Genomic DNA, 26613 nt, shown 5'->3' on the forward strand with positions numbered 1-26613 from the left:
TTTGTGTGTTCTTTTTTGTGTTGTGAACTTTTCTGTGTTGTGAACTGCCCCGAGATCTAGGGATGGTATACAAATTTAAATAATGGCAGCAGCAACAATGACTCTTAACCCCAACTCCACCCCATGGAGCAAAAAGAAAGCAGCCCCCCCATGACCACCTGTGCCCCCCCGTCTCCTTGAGCAGAGGTGCCCCCCTGCCCTAGTGTACTTGCTTGACATGCCCCCCCCTGGAAATAAGAGCAGAACTCAGTGTGAGCGTCTGGGGGGGGGCGAAGGGTGTTCCCCTCCCCTCCGTCTCTACCACCCCCAAAAAGACACGGCCTCGGCCAGCTTCTCACTACTTTTATTGGCTTCCAAAGCATCACGCAGACACCCCCCCTGCTGCTGCTGGAGGAGGAGGGTGGGGAAGGGGCAGGCTTGGCTGGGGGGGGAGACCCCAGGACTCCCTCCCTCCGCAGGCCGTCACTGCCAAGTCTGTCTGCTCCTGGAGTCGGATGAAGCCCGCCCCCTCGCGCCCGCCGGGTGGGCACTGGGCTCCAGAGGCAGGGCGGCGCTTGGGGTTCAGGAAGGGGGGGCATGGCGGGGGCCGCGAGGGGCCAGCAGGATTGTCGCTTAGCGGCTGTAGCCAAACTCGTCGGCGTCGTCGGCGCGGAAGTCTCCGTAGCGCCACAAGTTCAGCTGCGAGGAGGGCAGAGAGGGGAGGGTGAGATCTGAGTAGCAGCCAGGGACCCCTCCCAGGACCCCCTCAGTGGGGACTGCTTGCCCCCTGGCTCTCCAGCCCCCCCTTGTTGACTTACCCGGGCACTTTTGGCTGCCTCCTGGGCATTCAGGTACTCTGTGATCTGGAGGGAAGAGGCGGAATCAGAGCAGGCCCTCTCTGCCCTTTCCCCTGCCCCCTTGCTCAGCCCCCCACCCGCCCCACTTCCCAGGCAGACCTGCCGCCGCCCCTCACCACTTTCTGGAACTGCTTCTCCTTGCGCGGCTCCACCATCACCAGCCCCTCCTTCACCAGCCCCAGCCCCACGTCGCCCTTGGAGTCGGCAAACTGCAGGGTGACGTGGGGGCAGCTGGGCCCGGCGTGCTCCACGTTCAGCAGGCACTGGGTGTTCTGGATGTCACGCACCACGCTGTCCACGGCGTCTGCCCTGGCCTCCTCCTGTGGGGAGAGGAAGCGGGGCCACACTCAGTCAGAGGGGCGCCTTGAACCCGCCCTCCAGAGCGGGACAGAAGAAACTGGCGTCGGCAGCTCCTGAGCACCCCAACGTTCTGCCCAGACACCGGGGTCCCGCTCCGAGGGCCTTCTGGCGGTTCCCTCCCTGAGAGAAGTGAGGTTACAGGAAACCAGGCAGATGGCCTTCTCGGTGGTGGCACCCGCCCTGAGGAACGCCCTCCCATCAGATGTCAGGGAGATAAACAACTACAGTCATACCTCGGGTTACAGCCACTTCAGGTTGCATTTCTTCGGGTTGCAGACTGCCGAAATCCAGAAGTACCGGAACAGGTTACTTCTGGGTTTCGGCGGTCGTGCATGCGCAGAAGCACCGAATCGCAACCCGCACGTGCGCAGATGTGGGTTCCAAACGCTGCGGGTTGCGAACGTGCATCTCACATGGATCATGTTTACGACCTGAGCGTCTACTGTATCTGACTTTTAGGAGACATCTGAAGGCAGCCCTGTTTAGGGAAGCTTTTAATGTTTGATCTTTTATTGTGTTTTTAATGTTCTGTTGGGAAACCCAGCCAGATGGGTGGGGTATAAATAATATATTATTATTATTATTAGGGCAGCCTCTCAACATGGGAGAGACAGGCGTCCACTGGGCCCCTCTTCTCTGCGTAAATGGGCCCAATCCTTCTCCAAAGCCCCCAGAGCTGGCTGCCACCACCATATTCTGAGTCACTTCCTTTCTGGGGGAAGACGGAACGTATTTTGTCTCTCCTGCGCTTACAGCCCAACCACTGCGCTGGGGGCACCTGCATTTCTTGAGAGTTTGAGAAGCAAGCAGAGAGCCAGCCTTTCTGCAGCACTGCGGACCCACTGCCCTTGGGCTTCCTCCCCCAGACCCTCCAGCTGCCCCTTCCGGCTGCGACCTCCGGTCCGCCTCTTCCAGGTGGCAAATCAGGGGCAGCTTGTTAGAATTCCTGCTCCGTGATTGCAGTCATGGGATTGTTGTCTATCACATGACAGTATATGTTTTGACTCCACAAAGTGGGAAGTGACGGAGACAGGATGTTTGTGTTCCTGTGTTCCGTGAAGTGGGACTATTGAAGAAGAGTAGAATAAGTGTTTGGATTTGATATCCCGCCTTTCACTCCCCTTAAGAAGAAGAAGAAGAGTTTGGATTTGATATCCCGCTTTATCACTCCCCTTCAGGAGTCTCAAAGCGGCTCACATTCTCCTTTCCCTTCCTCCCCCACAACAAACACTCTGTGAGGTGAGTGGGGCTGAGAGACTTCAGAGAAGTGTGATTGGCCCAAGGTCACCCAGCAGCTGCATGTGGAGGAGCGGAGACAAGAACCCGGTTCACCAGATTACGAGTCCACTGCTCTTAACCACTACACCACACTGGCTCTATTGTCCTTTGTTCTTTCTCTCTTTGCTGTCTGATGCTAGAGAGAGAGGGAGCCATGTTGCAGTGCTCCGTGTGTGTTTAGATGTAAATAAAGTAGATTAGCCAAAACGCTGAGTCTGTTATGCAACTGCGCAAACTCTGCGGATCCCTAAGTGTGCCGATGTCTGTTGGCATCGGTCGCTGTGATGTTCGGGCAGAAGAAAGATTGTGAAGCTCCCGAACGATTGACCAGGAGGGAGGGAACATGCCAGTCGGGCATGCGTCTCTGCCAGGGTCCTACTCGAGTGTAGGCTGAGCTTCTGACACAGCTCAGGGGCAGGAGGGTACAACTCAACCCACAATCTCCCCCTGGCCTCCCCCTAACGTGCCTTCTGCCCCCCAGGCCCCCACCCCTGGCCGGGACTCACATCTTGGGGCACTTGGATGAAAGCAAACTTGTACTCGGCGGCCTGAGCAGGGAGGATGCGGGTGCTGAAGGCAGCTGGCAGGGTGGCCAGGCGGGTGGAGGGAAGAGTCTCCTTCTGCAGAGGGGGGAGAAAAAGCAGCTCGGTCACCCCCTGGCGCAGTTCCTATCCCGCCCGGGGTCCGCAGATCTCAGGACAACGGGAAAAGGAAGTTTGTTTTTCACAGCAGACACGCCAAATGCAGCAATGGAATATGAAAACCGGTCAAAACCATCAGTTCCCTTTGCCCTGTGGACCAGGCACACCGCCCACCAAAGGTCTGGCAAAGGACACTCCTTGTCTCTTGGCGACTGGAAGTTAGGGAAGCTGGCGCCCGCCACATTTCCAGGGGGGAGGGCTGGGAAGGGCACCCCATCACCAGCACATACTATCCCTGAAAAGCTCCCCCCAGCAGCCTCCTCCGTACATCTCCAGCAGGCAGGCCTCCTAAGTCCTAAGTCCTCCCTCCGTTACCTGTCCTAAGTCTTCTCCCCCCCCAAGTTTTTATTTATACTTTTCATGGTTATACATTTCGTTAGTTTTACAATCATTTCAACATTTCAAAGCTTGACTTCCTTCCTCCTCCTTCTGCGGTTCCTTAAATTTATTTTTAAATATCTTTTGCATATCCAAATCCATTTACTGTAGTTTTCTGTCTATGGGACGCCCCCATGTATAGGACGATCCCTATTTTTGGGGACTCTGGTTTAAGAAAACGGGGGGAGATGGCACAGAGTTGCTGAGCTTTTTAGGAGCTGGAATTGCCCAAAAATCACTCACCCGCCACTGACGATCGCATGCGTCACCCAAGACCCACAGCCGCCAACCAACTGCACTATTGCCACAGAGGCAGCCAATCGCAAACAGCCCTTCACACGGCCACCAATCACCCGCCCTGTCGCCACAGGCTGCAACCAATCACCCGCTCCGCACTGCCCATGTGTAAGATGGGGGCATATTTCAAAGCTACTTTTAAAATAAAAAACCCTAGTCTTATACACAGAAAAATACGGTAATTTGCTCATTCAATTATCAACTTTAAATATATACTTGCAAACAGATAAAAACATTGGCAGGGTTATGGTAACAACCTGCAGTTTCATAAGAGGTCCTGTTCTAAGTCCTATAGGGCTTGTTGATCCCTTGAACTCGGGTGCAATGCAAATGCTTCAGGATCGAGGCCACCCAGCCCCTGGGGGCACCTCCCAGTCTCCAAGGGCAGCCCCACGTACAGCGCATTGTAGCAGTCCGGATGGGAAGTGGCTGCAGTGGGGCCAAGCTGCCCAGGAACAGCCGCAGGGAAGTCCTTGCCGCAGAAGACACTCTGGGCTCCCGCAACAAGGTGGGGCTTAGGAGCCCCCACAGATTATGGCCCAGGCCTTTCGGGGGGAGGGCCCCCCTGTCCAGAGGAGGCCTTGCCCCCCGCCAAAGCAGCTCTGGGGCTGCTGAGGCCTCCAGGGCCCCCAGGGAATCTTCCCCCAAAGACCCCCCACTCACGTTTCCATAGTCAATGTAGAAGACATGCACTTTGGCTGAAGACTCCACCTTTTCCACCCGGGCGCGGTACCTGTACGGGAGGGGAGAGGAGGGAATCAGCTTGAGACCCCACACTTTTCAGCCAGAGCCACCCCCCATCACTTGTTGCAAGGCGGTGGGGCGGGCTGCCCTGAAAATGAGAAATCTGCCATGAGGTTCTCCCTTGCCAAAACCTCCATCCTTACAGGCAGCCTCCCTGGCTGCCTGCACCTCCTGGAATGGCCAAGGGAGGAGGTCATGGCCAAATCATCCCCCTGCCCCGGCTGGCACCCCGGGAGGCTGCCTTGCAAAGCTTAGGGGCTAAGCTGGAGGCGCTCGGAAGAGTCCCGAGGGTGGCACCCCACACCAGGGAGCTCCTGAGGGTGCCCTGCCCGTGCCCCTCCCTCAACACAGCACCCTCACCACTCTCCGTCGACAAACTTGGCGATGCAGTAGTCTCCGCGGCGGGGGGTGTAGGAGCCCTCCACGGGGGGGTGGGCAGCAATCTCACTCCGCATGGTCTCCATCAGCTTCTCTAGCTGGGTCCCTAAAACAAAGGGGGGGGGGAGAGAGTCTCAGGGGCTGCAGGAAGCTATCAGCAGCTGCTCCAGGGCACCCCTTCTCCCCAAACGCCATGGGGCAGAATGGGGCAGGCAAAGCTTTGCTTGGATCAGTTGCGCTGAGCTTATCTTTGGTGAACGGCCAGCCAAGGCAGGCCTCCACCCCGAGAGCCTGGGGGCACCCAAGGGCCCCACCTCCCCCAGCTCCGCACCCCCCATTTAGGAAGGAGGGAGGGTATGGGGGCTGCAGAGTTGAGGCTTGGACATCGGAAGGAGCAGCAGCAGAACTGCCCCTCTTTCTTGCTTAGCACATACAAGCCCTCTGGATCAGGTCCCTGGGTCTGTCCTGCAAACATTCTGGCAGGGCGTCAATCAAACAGAGTAGCTCCCCCCCCCCCGGCCTTGCCCCCTTACCTGTCTCCACATCCTGCACATAGAAGTGGAGGTCATCTGTGATCTCTGTGACAAAGACGGGCTTGTAGTTGGCCGTGCGCTCCTTCTCCTCGGGGACCAGGACCACGTCCTCCACGGGGGCCTCTTCATAGTGCGACCACACCTGGGGGGGGCGGGGGGGGGCGAGGAGGATGGAGCCAGAGGTCACAGGAGCCAGAGACGTCTGGTGCGCAAGGCAGGAGGACCGGGGAAACCTCAGCCTAGTAATGATCTCACAGGCCGGGAAGGGGAGTTGGCGACTGCAGAGGACCGGGGGGGCACCGGAGAGGTGACTTTGGAGGCAGGGAAGCAGCTGCAGCTCCTCCTGCAAGGCCACACTCCAGCTGATAGGGACAGCCTTTCCTGGGAGCGCAGAAACCCACATCTCTTAGTTTGAGGGGAGGCAGACAGCGGAGAAGGAGCCCCTGGCCCCCCAACCAGCACCGAAAGCTTTCTGGGCAGGCTCAGAGCTCCCAGCCCTGGCTGCCAGAAGAGGAGGAGGAGGAGACAGGCAGGCACACCCCACGGCCCCCCCTGTGCCAGGTGGCAGCCTCACCCGGGCCCCTGCGCAACAGGAGCACAGCACGGCTGCGCTGATGCAAAGAGACAGGCTGTCAAGTCCGATCGAGTCGCCGGGTGGGCGGCCGAGCAGGGGGAGCTGTGACAGGCAAGGCAGCCGGGCTGCGGAAGGGAGCCCACACGACGCCGTCCCCCTCCCTCTCTGCCGCTCAATTTACACCTCCACACACCAGAGAGAGGAGCAGGAGGAGGTCAGCGGCAGGAAACAGCTTTGCTCTGGGGCTGCCACCCCGGGAAGCCTCTCTCTCTGCCCCAAATGCGGATCTCAGCCTCCTGCCAAAGGCACAGACGCCCAGCCTGACCCACTCAAGCACCCTGGCGGAGAAGGTGGCGCAGGGATGGTGCTGGGAGTGCAGAAGGACTGCTCTTCAAACTCAAGGAGCTCAAGCGCCACGACCACAAAACGCTCACCAGCCACGTTCCCAGGGATGCCACGGAAAGAGAAACGGAACCAGCCAAAAATGGGCACCCAGGGAGCTGCAGCCAAGAGAGGAGGGGAGCAGGACCCTTGGCCACAGCAGCCCAAGGTGGGCTGAGGATGGAGAGAGGCCCGGGACTGGCATGCCAATGGCAGGGGCTCCAGAACAGCCTGTCCAGGAGGGACTATGGTGTCCGGCCCTGGCCGATGACACAGCGCTGAGCCTTGCATGCTCTCTATCTGTCAGGGGAAGGACCAGGGTGCAGGCACCATAGTGCGTCCGGCTGCAAGGGAGCTGAGATCTACCTGGGGGCCGAGAAGAGTCCAGTCGACAGCCGGGCGTGAAGAAGCGCAGGCAAGGGCCAGGCTGATTGGAGGGGAGGGGCCGTGGAGGGAGGGGGCGGGCAAAGGCAGCCGCCTCTTCCAATCCCGCGGCTCAGTCCGGCCATGCTGTGTGGGCCCCCCCTCGCAAGGAGCAGGCCCACACCTTCGCACACGATTTCCGTGCCAGCGACACAAATCACGCAGGACGTGCCTGCTTCCCTGGAGGCGTCCAAACAGCCTCTGATTTAATTAATGGAAGAGTGAAGTCAAACGGTGCTGGGAGCCCTCTGGGGCCGGTGCTTCTGGGGAGACACTCTCCCACCGGAACGGCTCCATTAAGGCAGGGGGAGCAAGTGCCCCCCCCCGGCTCCCAGGACGCTTCCGTGCCTGATTAGGTTCTCCCCAAACTGCTTGGCAGTTCACGAGGCAGGACTTAGAAGAGACAAGCAGTGACAGGATGGGCCCGTCCTCCCCCCAGAAGCTCCTTTGCTGAGCCGCCTCCTGCCCTTGGGGCAGAAGAGAGCAAGCCCGTCCTGGAAGTGGGGCTGCCCCAGAGGAGTGCGGACTCTTCACATCCTCTGCTCCCGAGGACTGACAAGGGGCATTCGCAGGCATTTGTCAGTGCCAGGCTGGAGCCATTTGCATACGTGGATGGCCCCCAAAGGCTGCTCGGCCGTCCAGCACGCTGGCAGAGTCCCGGGGAGGCTGGTGGGAAGCAGCCCCTCCTCACAGGCTCAGGCACGGCTCCCCAAGGGGCAAGGAAATCTGCCGCAGACATTCTGGATTCTTGGCCGACGAACCAAAGTGGGGAGGAGGGAGAAGAGACGGAGGAAGCTCAAGAGGTCTCCTCTCCTGCAGGTGAATCAGGGATGGAGAGGCCCACCTTCTCCCCCCTTCCCTCCAGCTCCTCGGATCGGAAAAAGGCCTTGTGCCTCCAGGAGAGGAGGGCAGGGGCTCCCATTCTCCCCCGTTCCGGGGCAGCGGCCAGACAGGAGAAAGAGCAAGGCAAGTTGTTAATTGGCAATTAAACACTGAGGGCGGACAGCCCTGGCTCAGGTGGGGATTCCTCTGTGCTGGCTGGCGGGGCTGAGGCTGGCAGGCGTGGGCCTGGCAATGGGGCAAAGGGCACCTGGCCTGCATCCGGCCAACGGCAACCCAAACGTGGTCAGCTGGCAGGGAGAGTGGAAGGGGCCCAGCTGAGAGGGGAGCGTTGCACCAAGCGATGCTGGGGAGCCACCGAACCTTGGGAGCATGCCCAGGTGTGTCCCTTCGTGGACCAGAAAGAGGACCTCCCCCCCGCCTCCCGCCCTCCTTCCCAGCTGGCGGGTACCTTCTCCTTCTTCTGCTTGGCGGCCTCCTCTGCAGCCACCAGGGGCTTGTAGTAGTTGCTGCGTTCCGCCGTGAAGTGCACCTTCGACAGAGCTTGCTCCACCAAGGCCACCGACAGGTTGACGCCGTCGATGTGCAGCCAGCCGATGAAGTTCCCGGCTTTGTCCATGCTCTCCACCTCCACCTCCACCTGCAGGAGACACAAAGCGGGCAGAAAACCGTCAGGGGGCATGTGGAAGGGCGTCCGGCGGGTGAGAGGGACCCGTCTCCAGAGGGGACTGCAAACTCAGACCTTTCCAGCCTGGGGTCACCCCAAGATTCGGCCACCTGCACCCCCTGATTGAGGTGCCGCAAAGTGCCATCCTGCTAAACACACTTTGCCAGGCGGCTCGCTCCGACACCGAAAACCACCTCCCCAGCAATACCCTCCACCCTGCGTGGGACCCAGGGGCGTGGGGAGACTTGGGTGGTGAAAATAAAGCTCCCTCTCACACACTCACAGTCTCTCTCTCACAAGCTGCCTAGGGCAACGGCACTTGAACAAATTCAAAATCAATCTGCTCTCCGATCCCGGGGATCAAGCAGCACATGACTTTGCTTCAGGGACTGCCCTTGTCAGGCGCACAGCACAGAAATCAATCCTCGCTCAGGACACAACGAGCGACAGTCAAACGCCAGGGACGCGGGGCCTCAACGTCACCGCAGCATCACCCACCCCTGCCCCCCTCCAGGGCACGGCTTGTTGGCAAGAGGGCCACAAACCCCAGTGGTGGCAGCAGCAGAGCCACAGAGCTCAGACTGCCCAGGGACAGCTCCGGGGGGCCTCTCCCAGCAGCCCGCCCCCAAATCTCCCTGGCATCCGGGCTGCCTTGATACTCCTGGGCTCAGATTGAGAACGGAGCTTGCATGACCTCCTGCCATTCGAGTGAGGCGTTCTCCTTGCTGGGAGCTGGACCTTCCGGGGTGACCTTTGGCCAACCATGCCTCTTGGCTCAGCCTGCCCCACAGGAGAAAGCCGGGGGGGGAGAGAGATACAGCCCCCCAAATCACCCTGGAGGGCAGGTGCGGTAAAAATGGAATGAACATATACATTTCTTGGCTAAACTGCAGGACTGTAGACCTCTCCCATTCAAAAAGCAGGCCAAGATATAGACACATTTTCCCAAAGCGGATGGGGCTCTTCCGGCACCAGTCGAGGGCAGCTCCGTGGCGCCTGAGGAAGGAGCCCAGGGTGGCAGTGCCCAGCTTCTGCTGCTGCCTACCCCATCCCTCTGGCCGTGCTGCCTTTCCATGCCAGCCCCCCCCCCCCAGCCGCAGAGCCAAGGGGGCCTCTGCCTTGGAGGCGGCTGCGCTAGGATGAAGCTGGCCCCTGCTCCAAAGCCATAAAACTCCGCCCTCATGGCTACAAACACTTGTATTCATTTAAGCTGCTTCAAGCTCGATTAAGCAATAAAATGGATGTCTAAATATCCAGGAATTTGATGAGGTTTGCAGACAAGGGCGCAAGTGCAGCGCCGGCCAGGGGAGAAGGCAAGCCGGCTCCTCTGCCCCACTGGGAGCCGGGCCCAGGGGCCGAGGGCAAGGGGAAAGCTCCAGGACCCTCCCCAAGGCGCACCGGGCAGGCCCTGCAGGAAGCCACGGGGGCACAATGGCGCAGGGGCCCCCATCTCTCTCTGCGCCTGCCGGGGCAGTACCCCTCTCCAGGTATGCAAGGGCCACTGCAGAAGGGCAGGTTGGAGACGGCATGGAAGGGGTCAGGCGGCGCTGTCACCCCCTGGCCAGCACACCAGGAAGGGGGTCTCCCAAGCCTCCCACATCTGGGTGTGGGTGAGAGGGAAGGAGCCAGCAAGAGACACTTGGAAATGTTGGCTGCTGGCTTCTCTCTCTCTCTCTCTCTCTCTCTGCACCCCCCCAACCCCACCAGCAATTGCTTTCCTTGCAAACATTCTGCAGCCCCGCTGGGGAGTAGGAGAAGAGCCAAGCCATTACATTAGTTCCTTGCTTTTTCCACAGGAAAGGTCTCAAAGTGACTTTGCAAGAGAAAATACTACCAGTCACAGCGGCTGTCTATTGCTGCCGTCTCCTGTACCAGAGGCAGAAGACCGGTTGCTGCTGAAGATGAGTGGCCTGCGATGGAGACTCTCCTGTGATGCTTCCACCTGGATGAGACCAAGGTCTCTGGTCTGATCCAGCAGCAGCAGCAGCAGCAGCAGCAGCAGGGTTCTGGGCAAGTTTCTTGAGCACCAGCCTTTCCTGGCCCTCACGCAGGAAGAGGGTCTGCCCAGGAGCTTCCTTCTCCCCAGAGCTAAACAGGTAGCCTGCTTTGCACTGGGTCCCCCCCCCCCCCATTAAGTCCTGTCTAGGAGAAGCAGCAACTGCCTCTGTAATACGGGGAGACAAAGCACATGAATGAAATATGCAAAGGAAAACATCAGACACTCCAGCCACTTTCCGAGCAGATTAGCATTTGCCCGCCATTCATAATGGATCTGCCCATAATTAGCAAGAAGCAAATGGTGCGAGAGGAACAGGCAGCTCTGCGCGATGGGAGAAGGAGAGGCAGAGGCAGCCTGCCCAGCCCCAAATGCCCCCACATGCAGCCTGGGCAGAGGGGCACCTCTGGAAGCTTCCTGGGCACCTGGGAGGCTGGCGCTGCCAGGTTGAGCAGGGAGAGGGGGAGGCTGGGGGGGGGCCCCACGCGACCGTCTTCTTATCCAGGTGGCAAAAGGATGGATGATTCTGCTCGCCTGCAGTCAGGGGGCAGCCCCAGCGCCCTCACCTCTGTTGGGCCCAGAAGGCATGTGCCCTGCAGGGCTGGCCTGGCCATTTGCCGAGATCCAATCTGGGGGAGGCAACTACAGCAGGATTCCTCACCCCACCCCAAGACAAGAGGCAGAACAGATCACTCCAGGTGAGCCCTGCCAGCGAGCCACCATGCCAGGCACTGCCAAAGGGGCAAGCCAAGAGGAAACCGAAGCCAAATAAATATCAGGGTGAAAAATTCCCTCTCTTTCTTTTGGCAGGAGGAGAAGAGGTGTCTGTTTGGGGGGAGCCCAGCTGCTGAGCAGAGAGAACCCAGCAAGCAAAACCTGGGCCTGCTTCCCCTGTGAGCCTGAATAAAAGCAGCTCAGGACTGGAACCCTGCCCTGGGTGTCTGGCCAAGGGCGGCCAGGGCCAAGGGAGGGTGCCCCCCGGGGGTGAGGCGAAGACAAGGAGCTGCCTGGTCAGCTGGCCTGGAGAGGAAAGCAGCAGACCAAGTCCAGGGGCTCCAAACCATGAGCGCAACCTGCCTAAAGGCTGGGCAGGATGCTCTCATGTCCTCTGCGGGGAACACCCAGAGGCAATCAGCCCAAGTCAGCTGGGCCTTCTGGGAGGCCTGGAGGAGTCCCACAGAAGGTTGCCCCAAGCCCCCAGTGAACAGGCTGCAAGCCCAGGAGGTGCTGCTGGGGAGAAGAGGTTCTCAGGCCCTTCTCCCCCCCACCAGCTGCTACGCACAGAAGAGGACGAAGGCCAATGGCCAAGGAAGCCTGTGGCTCGCCCTGGCCTGCGGGCACTTTCCACCCAGCCCCACGGATCCAGGACGCCCACGGCTGCAGCTGCCTCCCCGCCTTCCAGCTCCTCTCGCCATTTAGGCTTTACTCAGTTGTGAAAAGGCTTTTGATGCATAAAGCGAAGCACTTAGCAGAGAAGCAGGTTTTTAAACTGCTGCACGGGGAGGAGGCGGGAGGGGGAAAGGAGCGGCAACAGCAGGAGGCAGCCTGGAGGGGCTTCAAAGCCCACCCTCTCCAAGGAACATCCCCCACTGGGATCTCCCGCCTCTCCCTTTGCACCCAGAGGGGAAGCTGCCCACTGGGTCGCCTCCCCTTGCCATGAGTAGGGAGGGAATAGGGGCTGGATGCTCCCAGGGCTTTGAGTGGCCTCTTGAAAAATTCAAGTGTTCTCCGCTTCCCGAAGGCAAGCCGGGGGAGATCCACTGCGGCACAGCGCAAGCAGATCATCGTTTTGCAACACGAACCACTCAAGTAGGGGCTTACCCAAAGGAATCTCTTGAGTTCATGAGAAGTTCTGCCTTGGCAACAACAAACAAATGTTCAAAGCACGAGAGTCCAAAGAGAAATCAGGACCACAAACAAGTCATAGAGTAAGATCTCTGGCAGACAGACTGTCGACAGGTGACTTTCCCCATAACTGAACTTCCATGCTAGAAAAGGTTTACTCTGTTTCCTTTGCACCGGCCGTAATCTGGAGGCCGGCTCTGCTCTCCTGCCGCCTAGGGCAAGGCGGGGGCGGGCCCTGCAGGTGGCTCTGAGCTCCCCCCCCTTGTTGTGAAAATGCTTCTGCTGGTCCTCCGCAGGCCCTGAGGGACCATGCCTCTCCCATCAAGCCCTCTCTGGCTCTCCTCCTCTTTTTCCGTCGGTCGCTGAAGCTTTGGGCTTCTTAAAAAACAGCCGTAACCCACCTCAGATGTCCCTGAGACATGCAAGGCAGGAATGCTTAGGAACGGAATAAGCTCCCTGGGTAGCCCCGCCGCCTGCCCCCTTGCCGTGGGTCCAAAGGCTTCCTTGGAGCCAAGGGACGCCTGTGTCTGGGCTGCAACACACCCTGAAAGCTCTGCGTGCAAAAACAGGTCGAGGGAGACCTTGGAGGGTCGCCTGGGGCGCTCATCAGGTAATGTTGGGGCCACCCCAACCCTTCTCCCGCAGACTTTGATTCCAAACTTTGCAATTGAAAAGACACGATTTGTCACCGTAAGGTTGCGGAAATTTAAAAGCCATAACCATCACACAGGCCAATAGATTAGGAGGCGGAATGGCATGATTAGAATAACTATGTGCTCCAGATATCCATCTTATTAAACTTAACGGTTAAAAAAGCACTCTCCCCTTGCCCCCGCCCCCCCTGGAGACTCGGCTTATGGCTTCCGCTCTCCTCCCAAGGCCCATCCATCACCCTCTTTTCCTCCTCCCCCGCCCCCAGGAACCAGGCCTGGAATTACGAACCGCTGAGCGAGAGGCAGAAGTTTTAAATTAAGTATTCAAAGGCGGAGGTGAGCCGTGAAAATGATAACAGGGGTTGTAAGGCAGAGAGGCGAGATTTACAATCCTCTGCGTGGGGGGAAGCCGCGACGGATCAGCACCGGGGTGGGGGGGGGGAGCCAAATGAGGAGGGGGCAATGAATTTTAAAAGGCAGATGGGTCAGAAGTCCTGCCAGTTGGAGTGATAAAAGCGAAGTCGCTGAGAATCCGGTGCTGCCATTAACGTCAGCCGTCTTGTATATCTTATATTTACAGTATACACACGCAGAGCGTGGTCTGCGTGCGACAGGCTCGCCTTTCAGTCTGGATCCTGCAGCCTCACCGAAGAAGTTGCAGAAGAAGTCCAGCGGCAGGCGGAGAAGGTGTGGCTGAGATGGTCCCCTTTCCGAAACCTCTGGCGACCCACAGCTGCCCATCAGTGTCCGCAGCCAAGGGTCTGACTCTGCGGAAGGCAGCTGTTGAACCCACCTCTTCCCCAGCCTCTCAAGCCCCGGCAGACGGGGAGAAGCTTCTATGGGACCCTTTGGAAGGGAACTCCCACCTTCCTCTCCACAGAAAGCCCTTGCCTTTTGCCCAAGGCAGCTTCCCTTGGGAAAGCACTCAGCCCAAGAGGGACCTTCACCCAGTACATGGCACCCCAGAGCTCGAAACCTCCCAGACCCTCGGGCAGGGAGACCAGTCGCAAATCCCCACTGCTGACCCTGCCAAGAACAGGGACGGAATGGCAAGTTCCAACCAGAGAGGAGTGGTTGATGAAGATGATGGACTACACTGAAATGGCGAAATTACCTGGGGAAATCAGAGACCAGGAAGAGAAGAAATTCAAGGGGGATTGGGAAAAATTATAATGTATTTAAGAGCACATTGTAACCAACTAAAAAAACACACCTTGGCAGGATTAGAGTAATGCTTGTAACGTGCAAAATACAATGGGAAAATGGTTAATAAAATTTCTAACAAATTAAGAGAAAATAGGATAAGCTGAAGGAAAAAGGGATGGACCACAGAAACCAGGGGAGGGCGGTGGGAAGTCAAGGGATTCTGAGAATCCTAAATGCGAAGGTGAATGATATGTTTAAATTGAAATTTGTTATGTAAAATCTAATAGAAAATATTTATATATATAAAAAGAATGGTAAGTCCAGCAGCCCTGAAGAGAAAGGGAGGATGGAGCAGGGAGGGGAAGGAGCCGGCCTCTGCAGCCTTCTCTGGGGCAGGCATGGGCTGCTGCTGGGGCTCTCAGCCCAGGGACCCAGCCCGCCCACCCACCTCCCTGTCGCCCACCCAGAGGGAGGCTCGCTTCCAGCCGTGGGGCTGGCTGTCAAGGCGGCTGAGCAGAGAGCCTTCAAGCCCACCGAGTGATTGACAGGGCTCGCTAGGTAAACGCGCCAGCACTTGCCTGTCACGCTCAAGCCTCATCCTCTGACAAGTATCTATTAGTACCGGAGTTTATACACATCTCATGCCAACCCCCCCTGCTGGCGAGACGGCCCCGGACGCAGCATGGACACGGCGGGAGGAGGAACAACTGGGGAGCCAGGATTTGTCAAAACCTCTCCCTCCGCTTCCCAGAAGCTGCCTGCTTGGGGAGCTCCACCCGCAGCATCAGATTCATTGGGGGGGGGGAGCTTTTGATGCCCCGCAGCCCAAGAAGCCGACAGGGTGTGTGGCAGATGAAGGACCAGGAGGGAGAAGAGTCGCATCTGACGGCTGGCCTGGCTCCTGTGCTCGGTCCGGGGTCGGAGAGCGACGGGGCACAGCCAGGAGCAGGCGAATTCTGCAACCCGAAATGCCGCATGCAAGGAGAGAGACCCCCCCCCCCGCGGCCGCCACATGTGCAGCTTATCATTCTGCCTGCACACCTGGCCTCCCTTTGTGTCTGTTTTGGGGAATGCTTGTAGCTGCGTCGATTCAAAGGCTGCCCCTCTCCCAAGCGAATTCCGCTCGCGTTTGTAAAGTGATAAGCATTGCAGATTCTTCCCGACACAATCTGCTTTCTCCTTCCCGGCCCCCAGCTGGGGAGCAACTCCACATGCCTACTACCTGCCCAGGGGGATTGTCGCAGATCCAAGGCAGAGATCGAGAGGGGCAGGCGCAGCCTGCTGAGGAATCCTGGGGGGGGGGGGGGGAGGATGGCATGACCCCCCTGCCCAACTTGCAGGGACAGAACGGCTCCTGGAACCCAAGCCTCAGGCCCAGAATGGTTGGCGGCAGCACTACAAACCGGCCGCTGGTCCACAGGCTCTCTTTGCCCAGGTCTTCTTCCTTCCTTCCTCTGAAGCACCAATCCTTTGCTTAATGAAGTTGCCCCTGTAGCTCTACCCCGTTCCTAGAAGGAAGACCTTGTCTCTTGTGTGAAATGAAGGAACAACAAAGAGGAGGAAAGAGAGTCTTCTCGCTGCCTGCCTGGGACTGAGCCAGGCCTCTCTCATACCCTAAAGCAGTGGTTCTCAACCTGTGGGTCCCCAGATGTTGTTTGACTACAACTCCCATCATTCCTAGCCAGCATGACCAGTGGTCAGGGGTGATGGGAGTTGTAGTCCAACAACGTCTGGGGACCCACAGGTTGAGAACCACTGCCCTAAATGGACAAGGATGAAGGGGAAAGGGACACAAGTCTCTCAAGGGATGGGGAACCCTGACTCATAGAATCATAGAATCATAGAATCATAGAATCATAGAGTTGGAAGAGACCACAAGGGCCATCGAGTCCAACCCCCTGCCAAGCAGGAAACACCATCAGAGCACTCCTGACATATGGTTGTCAAGCCTCTGCTTAAAGACCTCCAAAGAAGGAGACTCCACCACACTCCTTGGCAGCAAATTCCACTGTCAAACAGCTCTTACTGTCAGGAAGTTCTTCCTAATGTTTAGGTGGAATCTTCTTTCTTGTAGTTTGGATCCATTGCTCCGAGTCCGCTTCTCTGGAGCAGCAGAAAACAACCTTTCTCCCTCCTCTATGTGACATCCTTTTCTATATTTGAACATGGCTATCATATCACCCCTTAACCTCCTCTTCTCCAGGCTAAACATGCCCAGCTCCCTTAGCCGTTCCTCATAAGCCATCGTTTCCTGGGCTGCCCTGGACCAGGAGAGGAGCAGCTGACCAGGGAGCAGAGCCTGTGGTGCCAAGGGCAGGAGAGGGCAGGCAAGGGAGGAAGGAGCTCAAGAAGCAGCGCTCCCCCCCCCCCCCACAGTCCAGAGGCCTTGGAGGTCACCTGAGGAACGTGGGCTGACTGGGCTGCACCATACTCAGGGACGCAGTGAGCAACCTGTGGGGTTGGCTCCACCTGCACAACCAACTGGCCAGCCTCAGCATCCCAACGGTCCAAAGTAGAACCCTGTGATGCTCACAGATCCGCCCCTCCAGCGGAAGGGAAGCAGCACTTGGGAGTGAGGCAACAGCCCCTCCTCAGCAACGCATAAAGCCCTGCTTCAAAACTGGGGTGCCTAAATTATGTCCCACGTCTGCACACGAGGAAAGCCCATTGTCCTCCTCCTTCTCCATGCAACAATGGGGGAATGCCGAAGAACAGGCTGGCTTCCCAGACAGAAGTTGAGGGCTTCAGGAAAAAACCCCAACCCCACTCCTGTGTCTCTTTACTACCTGCTATGGGAAAGGGGGTCCTGACTTCGTGTCTGGGTCCAGGCCAAGGCCCACCTCTGATCACTCACACCTGCAGATTTCATGTGTGATGGAGCCGCAGCAGAAGCAGGCTAGTGGTTTGGCCAAAGCTCTGGCTCCTAGAGAAGCTCCAGCAGGGCGTCCCACCCCCCAGCCAGCCCCAGCCAAGAGGGAGGGACAGAGAAACTGAGCCAGCAGCAGCAGCAGCAGACCTGGGCAGCCCCAAACATCTGAGGAATCTTGCTCATGGAAAGCCCATAAATAATCACAGGGAAGCTGCAGAAGGAAGGCCCCCCAGCCCCTTCAAAAAGACTGTCCATCACCATCTCCCAGGACCATCATAAACTCGCTTCCTAAAGAGAAGCCCCACCCCCAGTAGTCTCCACTAACCCAAATGCCACTGGCTGCAGCAGCAGCACGTTTCCACTTGCTGAGTGGGGTGTGGGGGGTGTGTGTGGCATCTCCCCCCCCCCCCGGAGGTACTCAAATCCAACCCAAAACGCTGCAGAAAAGCCCTTGCAGGGAGAAGTGCTGCATCGGCAGCAGGTAAGCAGCGTTCAAGGAGACACACAAAGCGCCTTTCGTTAAGCAAACTAAGCAACCCTGCGAGATCCTGGAGGGGCTCAGGGCAAGTCTGCTTCATGCAGCAAGTTCAAATGCACTGGAGAGAGACGGAGCAGAGAGGCGAGGGAAGGGGGAGAGAGAGAGCTCAGCCATGGACCGCTGCAGCGTACAAGGCGAGCCCCATCACAGCTGGGGGGGGGTGGGGTGGGGGGAGGACAGAAAGGGTCTCGTCTTTGGGTTGCCGTTTGGCTACTAAGAAGGAAGAGCCAGGCAAGCCGTCATCACGAGGCATTAAACCACAGGCTTGAGATAAACACACAAGCGCCAGCCTGCAGGAGACCTCAAAGGGGGGGCCTGTGCCCCCTCCCTCCCGAGGCTCAGAGAGCACCTCCCTGAGGTCCCAGGCGTGGAAGGAGCGAGCCAGAGGCCTCCCAGGGCCGCGATTTGGCTGCCCTTGGCAAATGGAGGAGCGCAACACAACATGGCCCAGCGCGACCTCGGAGTGTGCGAGAGCAGCAGGCATCAATTATAAATAAAGAGCCGGCATAGATCCCAGGCCAGCGGGGAAAGGAGACGTCCTTGCGGGGCCCACAGAACCAGCCGCCTCCAGGGGGCTGCTCTGGGAGCCCCTGCCTTTCCGAGGCCACAGACCAGCACACCCAGAACCCCCGCCCACGTCATGAGGCAGCAGCCCAGTGCCAGGAGGCCACCCCCACCCCACACTGCTGATCGGTACCGATTCCCTACGCATCTCATTGATCTACTCTGTCCTCAGCTTTAAATAAAACATTCCGGCTCTGATTGTCGAGGGATCAACAATCCTTTCCCGCTGGGGGCTCCTAAGGCATCGCTTCCAGATGGGATACACCAAGGGCTGGGGCAGGGCACAGAGAGCCCTAGCAGGGCAGGAGCCACAGGGCTGGGCTTTGGGCTCCTTCTCCAGACCCCCACATGGCAGCTGCCATGCTGACCCACTTCGCAGGGTTGCTGTGAGAATGGACTTCGTGAAGCACACGCAGTGCTCTCAAGGGACTCTGCAAGTGCCAAGGACTCTTCTAAATTAAAGGGAAACGCAAACCCTGTTGGAAGGGCTGGGATGAAACTCAGCTTGCATTGAAGGCTGGCACATTTGCATGGGGAGAAGGCTGTTTCCTCGACTGCCTTCCTGACCTGACCTGCCTCCTTCATTTCTCTCTCTCTCTCTCCTCAGACACGGAGCAGTGAGCACGGCTCTTGGGAGCTCCACTTTAGTTAGCTGGAACTAGGATCTTTCCTGTCCAACCGTTTATTTCCTACAATAATCTCGGCTTTCTCGTTTTACATACTCCGAGTCTCAGTGCGGTTACATCAAGGGTGAAACATGCTCCTCCAGGCAAGCGTTTCAGTGCGCTGTTCGACTTCTGCTGATGCATTTAAACTCCAAATGCCATCAGGTGATGCGGCTCAGCTTGGCGTGCAGATACAGGAAACACAAAACCCACCTGAAGACATTGTGGGCTGGACTGGACTAATGGAGCCGCAAGCCAGCAAAAGGACTCCAGCCAGCGCAATGGGGCTTCCTCCATTCCTGCCCCAAATCCACTGGGGGGGGGGGACGACGACAGGAAAATCCCCAGAGCAGCAGACATGATGCGGAACTGCTTGTGCTGATAGGCAGTCATATTAGCACACTGCTCAATCCCACCCCCCTATTTCCCCTGCCCCATCTTGGAGCGACAGCCAGATCCATCAAGAGGCCTGAGACCTTCTGCTTAGAGGTCCAAGGACACCTGAGGTGGGAGGCGTAGCAGAGCTTGAAGGATGCTGCCCATGGCCACACCTGAAGGGATCCTGGTGGCCTGACGCTACGTGGGGCTCCCAAAGGCTGCCAGAGAACGATGCTTTAGGCCGGTGTGCTCTCGCCTCCCCCTGCCTCCTTTACAAAAAGAAAAAGACACAGGCCTGAGGTCAGAGCTTGGGGGGGGGGGGACACCAAGAAAAGCCTCTGGGGGCAGCTAGGGCAGCACAGGCTGAGAATGGGGAGCCAGTTCTGGAAAACGGCGCCTGAAGACCAGCCCCCACATTTCCCAACACAGCTAGATTTGTGTGTCAGCTTGCACTTCCGGCTGTGCAAAGACGCCTCTGTGTTCTCCCCCCAAATCTACCTGCTCTGTAACCAAGGAGAGAAAGCAGCTTAATCCATGGTCCATTTCCTCAACTGCTCCCCCCCCCCCCCGGCCAGGACACAAGACTAGGGGCATCTCTTTCTGCTCACGCATGCAAGCACACCCTGGCCATTCCCCCCTTCTCCTCAGGAGCAGAAAGGGAGGCAGGTGAGGCGCATGGAACGGCATGCTCAGCCTATCACGTTAGCTGGTGGGAAGCCAAAAGCTCCTCCACACGCAAGATGTGCATGGCATGTCAGTGGCAAAGCACAGAGTCGCCCCCAAAAAGGCTGGCAACTGCAGGGCGAAGCGGGGAGCTCTTCTCCGCAAGAGGACAACCCTCGTGGGAGGCGGGCGAGAGTGTGCCTGTGCCAGGGACGAGTGATTGATTATTCCTGCCACTTTCTGCACTCGACCCTCGCCTATCACACCCTTATCTTATCAGGACAGGCCTGATAGCCTGCCTGGAAGCTGGAGAGACCTTCAAGGTTGCTGATCAGGATCAAACAAGCGAGCAAGCAAGGAGACAGTGACGGAGCAGAAAACTTAGGGGGGGGGGGAGAGAGGCAGGCTCCAGCTCCCCCTGGGAGGGCAAGAGAATCCCCTGGGGGAACAACACCCACCCAGGGGAGGGGGGGCCTTGGACAGTCCCCTGGGGGCAGCCTTGCCAATCGCAAGCCACGGCTGGGGAGGCAGCATCCCTCGTCCCCCTAGAAGCAAATGAAAAGCAAATGTTAAGCTGAAGGCAACATGCCACGAGGAGGTGGGTCAAATCCTGCTGGCCTCCTTGTGCTGGGCCTCCAGCCCAGCGGCAGGAGAAGGTCAGAGCCGGTCTCTCGGGATGGGGGTCCCACCACACTCCCAGTTAAAAAACATGGCCGCGGGGTGCATTGTGGGTGGGGAGGAGGGAGAGATTCAATATGAAACTGTGACGGAGGGAGACAGAGGAGCGTCTCACCTGGACAGAGGCATGGCCCTTTGCGGTGGACATTTCGGCTGGGCTTACGAAGTGCAGGGATCAAGACCGCTCAGCCTGGCTTGGCTGGAGGAGGAGGAGGAGAAGATTGTGACTGCCGGGAGAGCTCACTTTTATGGAATTCGCCTTTTCCCCTTGTCCTGTTTGATGTGGGTGAAAAACTCCTGCATGAACTGCTTAAGGTGAGCATCATGTTGATGCTATTGACACTGGCCAATGCGAACTAAACCGCCGGCAAGTTTTATCATTTAAAGCTTTGAAGTGTTTTCAACGAACTGGTGACTGCTGAACAATCATTGCTATAGGGTAGTATCTTCATTTTTTATTATTATTGCTGCCTCCAATGTGAACAACATATTTGTGGGAAAAGCCAGCCAGGAGCCATCCGGCCACGCCTCTCGCTCCCAGGAGAGGCAGCCGTGAGCTTTCCTGCCTTGGGACCCTGGATGGCTGGGCTGCTCTCGCCCATCGCTGCTTTGCTAAATGGCGGAGGAACCGAGGCCTGCCAGGAGGCGGGAACTGTGCCCCCCCACCCGGAAAGCAGCCGCCTTCCCCCCATGGCTCGCACAAAGGCCCCTTTGAAAGCCGTCCCCAGAGCGGCAGTGGCAGCCGTCCAAGCGCACAGGCACGCAGGTGGCATGCAAACCAGATCCAGCTGACCAGCCCTGGCCCAGGAGAGGAGGAAGCCAGCTGGCCAGGGCAAGGTGCCTGGGCAAAGGTGGTGGGCGACTCCTCCCTCCGCCTCACCCACCAGGAGGGCTTGGCTCTGGCAGGCTGGTGGAAAATCACAGGAGAGAGAGAGAGAGAGAGAGAGAGAGAGAGAGAGAGAGAGAGAGAAGGCTTTGGTCCAGTCCACTCCCCCCTCCAAAACAAAAAAACCCAGAAGGAAGCACAGGGACTCAGTTGTCCAAGAACAGAGCCGGCAGGGGGAGGGGGAAGAGGAGTGAGTTCACTGCTAGGACCCCCCCCCCCATTTGCATCTTGCCCTCCCCAAGGTCTGTCTGGGGGTGGGGAGAGAGAGAAGGACAGCGCATCAAGGCCACAAAGCAGCCAGAGACTGGCATCCTTGTCAAGCCTTCAAGCGCTAGCTGCGTTGCAGCAGAGTCCTTCCCGCCCCATCAATGCCTCTGTTGTCCTGGACAAGCCCAATTCTTCCGCTGCTCTTGGGCCTCCCTTTGGGAAGACGGATGCTGGATCCCAGAGGGCTCCAACTGCTGCGATGGTTAGCCAGGAGCAAGGGCACCTCTGGGCACCTGCAGAGTAGGGCCCCACCATGATCCCCGAGTCTCCCCCCTCCCCACCAAGGACAGCGGCAGGACAAGAGGAATGGCATTGAATTGGCCTGAAACCGGGCACCACATCGCAAGGACCAGTGGAAGAACAGGCAGCAGCAGCAGCGCAGGCTCCCTTGGAAGAAGCGTCTTCCCATCCCAAGAGGAGAGCCGGCTTTCTGGGACACCCCCCTCGGCTGCTGCCTCCCTCCCTCCCTCCCAACTTCTGGCTGGGGATGATTTACTTGCGTCTTCAGGAACAAGTCACCTGCCCACCGAAGGGCTGCTCGCCATCGCCACATGCCGGGGAGGCGCTGGCCAGCTGAGTTACGGCACCCAGGCGGGGAGCGGTATTTATAGCAGACCATAAATTTCCTTGACTCCTAATAAGTTGAGGTAATGGCTCATCCTTTAGTGCTTTTTGCTGTGATTTCCGAAATACCTTTTAATTAGGAGGAAATGGCAGGCTGGGCTCTGAGGACGCTTCATCTGCCACCCCCACCTTGCACCCAGTCCCTCACCACTGATCTCTCACCCCGAACGACAACCAGGCCAGGAGGGACACATGGTGCTCCGAAGGCACTTGCTGAGCACTCCCAGCCAAGGCAGGCAGCAGCAGGGCAGGCCAGCAAGCACAAGGGCCAACCAACCGGCTTCTCCCAAGCGCCTCAGTGGGTTTGTGTGTGTTCGCTTGCTGCTGCCTCCAGGGAGGAGCTTGCTCTCCACGCCTCTCCTTGGCTCACAAAACATCTGGACCAACATCCCTGCCCACTTTCTGCAGGGCAAATGGCAGGGCCCATACTTGGCAAGCAGGAAGCCCCAGACTCAGCCCCCTGGCAGCTCCAGGCAAAAAGACCTTGGGAGTCCAGGGCTGGGAAAGACCCTGGAGATCGCTGCCAGTCAGAGGAGACCAAGCGGGGCTCGATGGAGCGATCCGTGTCCCACCCTGGCAGGAGGCAGATTCCTGAGACAACCGCGGCTCAGCTGGAGGCTGGCACTGGGCAGGTGCGCAGGAGGAGAAACACCCCTGGGAAGGGACTCAGAGCCTTGAGCCCGGGTGGCAGCAGCCAACACCCATTCAGGTGAGGCTCACCCTCCTGCCAACGCCAGCCCTTACGAGGAGCCTCATAGAATCATGGAGTTGGAAGAGACCACAAGGGCCATCGAGTCCAACCCCCTGCCAAGCAGGAAACACCATCAGAGCACTCCTGACATATGGTTGTCAAGCCTCTGCTTAAAGACCTCCAAAGAAGGAGACTCCACCACACTCCTTGGCAGCAAATTCCACTGTCGAACAGCTCTTACTGTCAGGAAGTTCTTCCTAATGTTTAGGTGGAATCTTCTTTCTTGTAGTTTGGATCCATTGCTCCGTGTCCGCTTCTCTGGAGCAGCAGAAAACAACCTTTCTCCCTCCTCTATGTGACATCCTTTTCTATATTTGAACATGGCTATCATATCACCCCTTAACCTCCTCTTCTCCAGGCTAAACATGCCCAGCTCCCTTAGCCGTTCCTCATAAGGCATCGTTTCCAGGCCTTTGACCATTTTGGTTGTCCTCCTCTGGACACGTTCCAGTTTGTCAGTGTCCTTCTTGAACTGTGGTGCCCAGGACTGGACACAGTACTCCAGGTGAGGTCTGACCAGAGCAGAATACAGTGGCACTATTACTTCCCTTGATCTAGATGCTATACTCCTATTGATGCAGCCCAGAATTGCATTGGCTTTTTTAGCTGCCGCGTCACCCTGTTGGCTCATGTCAAGTTTGTGGTCAACCAAAGAAGCCCAGCTGCTGGAAGAGACCAAAAGGGGACCATCTGGTCCAGCATCCTGCCTTTCAAAGGGACCACCCACAGGCTCTAATGCGAAGCCCACAAGCAAATCATCTCAAGGCAGCGGGTCTCTCCTACAAATGGTATTCAGCGGTTACTAGGAGCACACAGCCTTGGTGACTGGGAGCCATGGATGCCGCATGCCCTAGCTGGGCTGCTGTTAAGGTGCCCTGAGATTCTCACATGGTGGTTTTACAGGCTCAGTTCTCCATCTGAAAAATGGGAATAAAACAGCAGGCTTCCTCGCAACAGGTTTGTTGCAAAAGACTAGCAAACACAACACACTGCAGAGATGCGCTTTGTAAATGCAGGCTGAAAGTGAGCGTGTCAAGGGTAGCTGGGCTGCAGCTGACCTGCAGTCTGCACTGCCAGGAACCGGATGGGACCCCCCTGGAAAGCCACTGCAAGCTCAGGAAGGACCCAAGAGCAGAACCCCTTCTCTCAGTTTGGGGGGGGGGGCGCGGGCTGAGCCCCTCAGAGGGGAGGCCTTGCAAGGAAGCCCTGGAGCCCCCAGCCCAGGGTCTGCCTGGAGAAGCAGCCGATACAATGCAATAATAACCAGGCAGAGAGAAAACAGCCAGCGGAGGAAGAGGAAATTTTAATTTCCGAAATCAGTTTGGATTAGCCACACTCTGGTGCAGCTGTGGCACGAGAGGCATCCAAGAGACCTTGTCAGGGGAGAGGGCGGCAGCATCAAGGGCAGCAGAGAGGAGCCCGGGCTCTGATGATCACAGCTAAGTCTGGCCTAATTGAGACAGACGAAATGTTGGGCTGCCTCTGGGCTTGGCCCACTTCCTCTCCCCACCCCGACTCCCCTAAGTGGGGAAGGGCCACTGTAGCTCAACAGTGCCTTGCATGCAGAAAGCCCATGGGCTTCCCAGATGGGACTGGGAAGGACCCCTGACTGTTGCCCCAAACCCCGGAGAGTCACTGCCAATTAGCGCAGACAATACTGAGTTGGATGGGCCAGTGGTCTGCCTAAATATAAAGCAGCTTCCTCTATTTCTAATCTCCTCCACAGCCTGGTTGTGAGCCTCCAACCCTACAGATTTCTCTTCGGTGTGATCCAGCAGAGACCTTTTGCATTTAGTTTTGCTGTGAAAACAGGACTAAGACAAAGGTTTTGTCTGTATCTTCCACTTGGCTGGAAGAGAAGACAGACTTCTCTTGCTCACACAACAGAACTTTGCTCATGTTCAGAGGGGGCACGCTCTTCTCTGCCCACTGATGCCCCAGGGCTTTGCTCTGCCTGGGGCACCTGCCTGCCCAGCCCCACCCCCAAGCAAAGCCAGGGACCCATCAATATTTCCTGGAGAATCCAGATGCAAGGCAGACAGCCCTGTCCACAAAACTGTGTGTGGCTGAAGGTTCAGTGACGGAAGGCGGGTGCCTGCCTAGAGGGGAGCAGGCACGGGGGGGGGGGGATTTAATGCCAGACGCTGGTCAGTTCTGCCTCCGAACCCTCACTCACCTGTAAGCACTGTGCTAAGGTCATGGGGTGGGGGAAGACCAGAAGAAGGCAAACCCACCCTCAGCCTCAGTTCACTGGAGAAACTCTCCCTCTCCTTGCCCACCCACTTTGCCTTTCCCTCTCCCTCCCCCCACCCCACCAAGGCAGAGGGGAATATAGGCCACTGGGCACCAAAGCCAGGGGGCAGCCCCAGGAGCACAAGTTGTGCCCTAAAGAGATGAGGGGGCCCCCAGCTTCAAGTCCTACAGCCCCCCTCCAGAACCAGCTCCACCCAACCACCCTCCCCAGGGAGGAGCCCGCGAGGGATTCAGCCCCAGAGGCCCATGGGCCAGCAGTACCCCCAGAAGGGGCAAAGGGGTGCATCAAGGTCACGGGCACAAACTCCAGGGCCAGCCCAGCCCAGCCCAGCTGTGCCCCAGCTGCCGCTGGATGCTGAGGACTCAGAGCCACTTGAAACAGATAGGAAAGGATGCAGCCCACCCAAAGGAGCAGATTCCATAGGAGCCCCCTCCCCGCTAGTCTCAGCCTCACTTCCCAAGAGGGTTAGAGGAGGGCGCCAAACAAGCTTGGGCCCAGCAGAGCCCCAAGAGGACCCTTCCCCAGCACAAAACTCTGCCTTCCTCCCCGCCACACCAGCCGGGCACCCGGTCCTGCACAGCCACCTCCTGGGATGTGCCCCCCACCGGCGCCCCGACCAGATCCAGGGTCCCCACCCCCCGGGCGAGCGAGACCCCCCAGCAGCCTCTCCCAGCCCCCTTCTCCCCCACTCCCGGGCCGGGGGCTCCCGCCTGCTCCCTTCGCCCGGCCCAGGCGTCGAGCGGCAGCTGAGCTCAGCAAAGCGCTGCTCCGCTGGCCGCGTTCCCCGTTAACCCCTGGAGGGAAGCGGCGCAGGAGGGAAGCGGGGCGGCGGCGGCGGCGTTAAGACCAGCGAGCGAAGCCTCCTGCATCACGCTAATGCTCTGCCCGAGAACACGATGCGTCAGCAGCAGCGGCGGCGGCGGCGGCGGCGGCCCATTCCCGTGCTGACTGAAGGACAAAAGGATGCGCGAGCAGCCCCGGCTGCTGCTGCCGCTGCCTCTGCCTCCGCTGCTGCTGCTGCCTCCGCCGGCCCCGGGAGGCGAGAGGGGCGCCGCCGCTAGAAGATGGTCCCGGGCTGCTCGGCTCCTGCCGCCGCCCCCGCGCGCCCTCCCCCGCCTCCTCCGCCTCCTCCCGCCGCCGCCGCCGCCGCAGTCGACGGGCGAGCGAGGCGCTGAAGGCAGCAGCAGCAGCAGCAGCCGGCGCGGCGGCGAGCGGGTGCCGCAGCTCTCGTCGACCTCGCCGCGCCGCCGGGGGGACGCCCGGCTGGCCGCCAGCCCCACCGAGCCCCGCTAAGGCCAGCGCCCCGGGCTCCCCGCAGGGCGGGCGCACGGACGGGCCGGGGCCGGCGGCGGAGGCGCAGGAGGAGGACGGCCGGCCGGCGCGGGAGCAGCTCGCTCGGGGAGCCCATGGAGCAGCCGCCCCCCGGGCAGCCCGCCGCGGCCAGCG

At 58.6% G+C, this 26613-nt stretch overlaps 1 protein-coding gene across 1 annotated transcript in view; it reads right to left on the reverse strand.

Annotated features, from left to right (window-relative positions):
• Positions 1–327: 327 nt before the first annotated feature.
• SND1 (staphylococcal nuclease and tudor domain containing 1) overlaps positions 328–26613 on the reverse strand; it is a 225672-nt gene continuing 199386 nt past the window's right edge. Inside the window, exons 17-24 of the mRNA XM_081022732.1 lie at positions 8175–8363; positions 5506–5647; positions 4955–5078; positions 4514–4583; positions 2981–3094; positions 953–1156; positions 798–842; positions 328–678 (exon numbers count right to left, since the gene is read on the reverse strand). Coding sequence (XP_080878858.1) covers positions 613–678; positions 798–842; positions 953–1156; positions 2981–3094; positions 4514–4583; positions 4955–5078; positions 5506–5647; positions 8175–8363 — 954 coding nt within the window. The 3' untranslated portion in view covers positions 328–612. The remainder of the gene's footprint in view (positions 679–797; positions 843–952; positions 1157–2980; positions 3095–4513; positions 4584–4954; positions 5079–5505; positions 5648–8174; positions 8364–26613) is intronic.

The sequence above is a fragment of the Podarcis pityusensis genome (assembly GCF_964106645.2).
Source record: "Podarcis pityusensis genome assembly, chromosome: 10".
Classification (NCBI taxonomy): Eukaryota; Metazoa; Chordata; class Lepidosauria; order Squamata; family Lacertidae; genus Podarcis; species Podarcis pityusensis.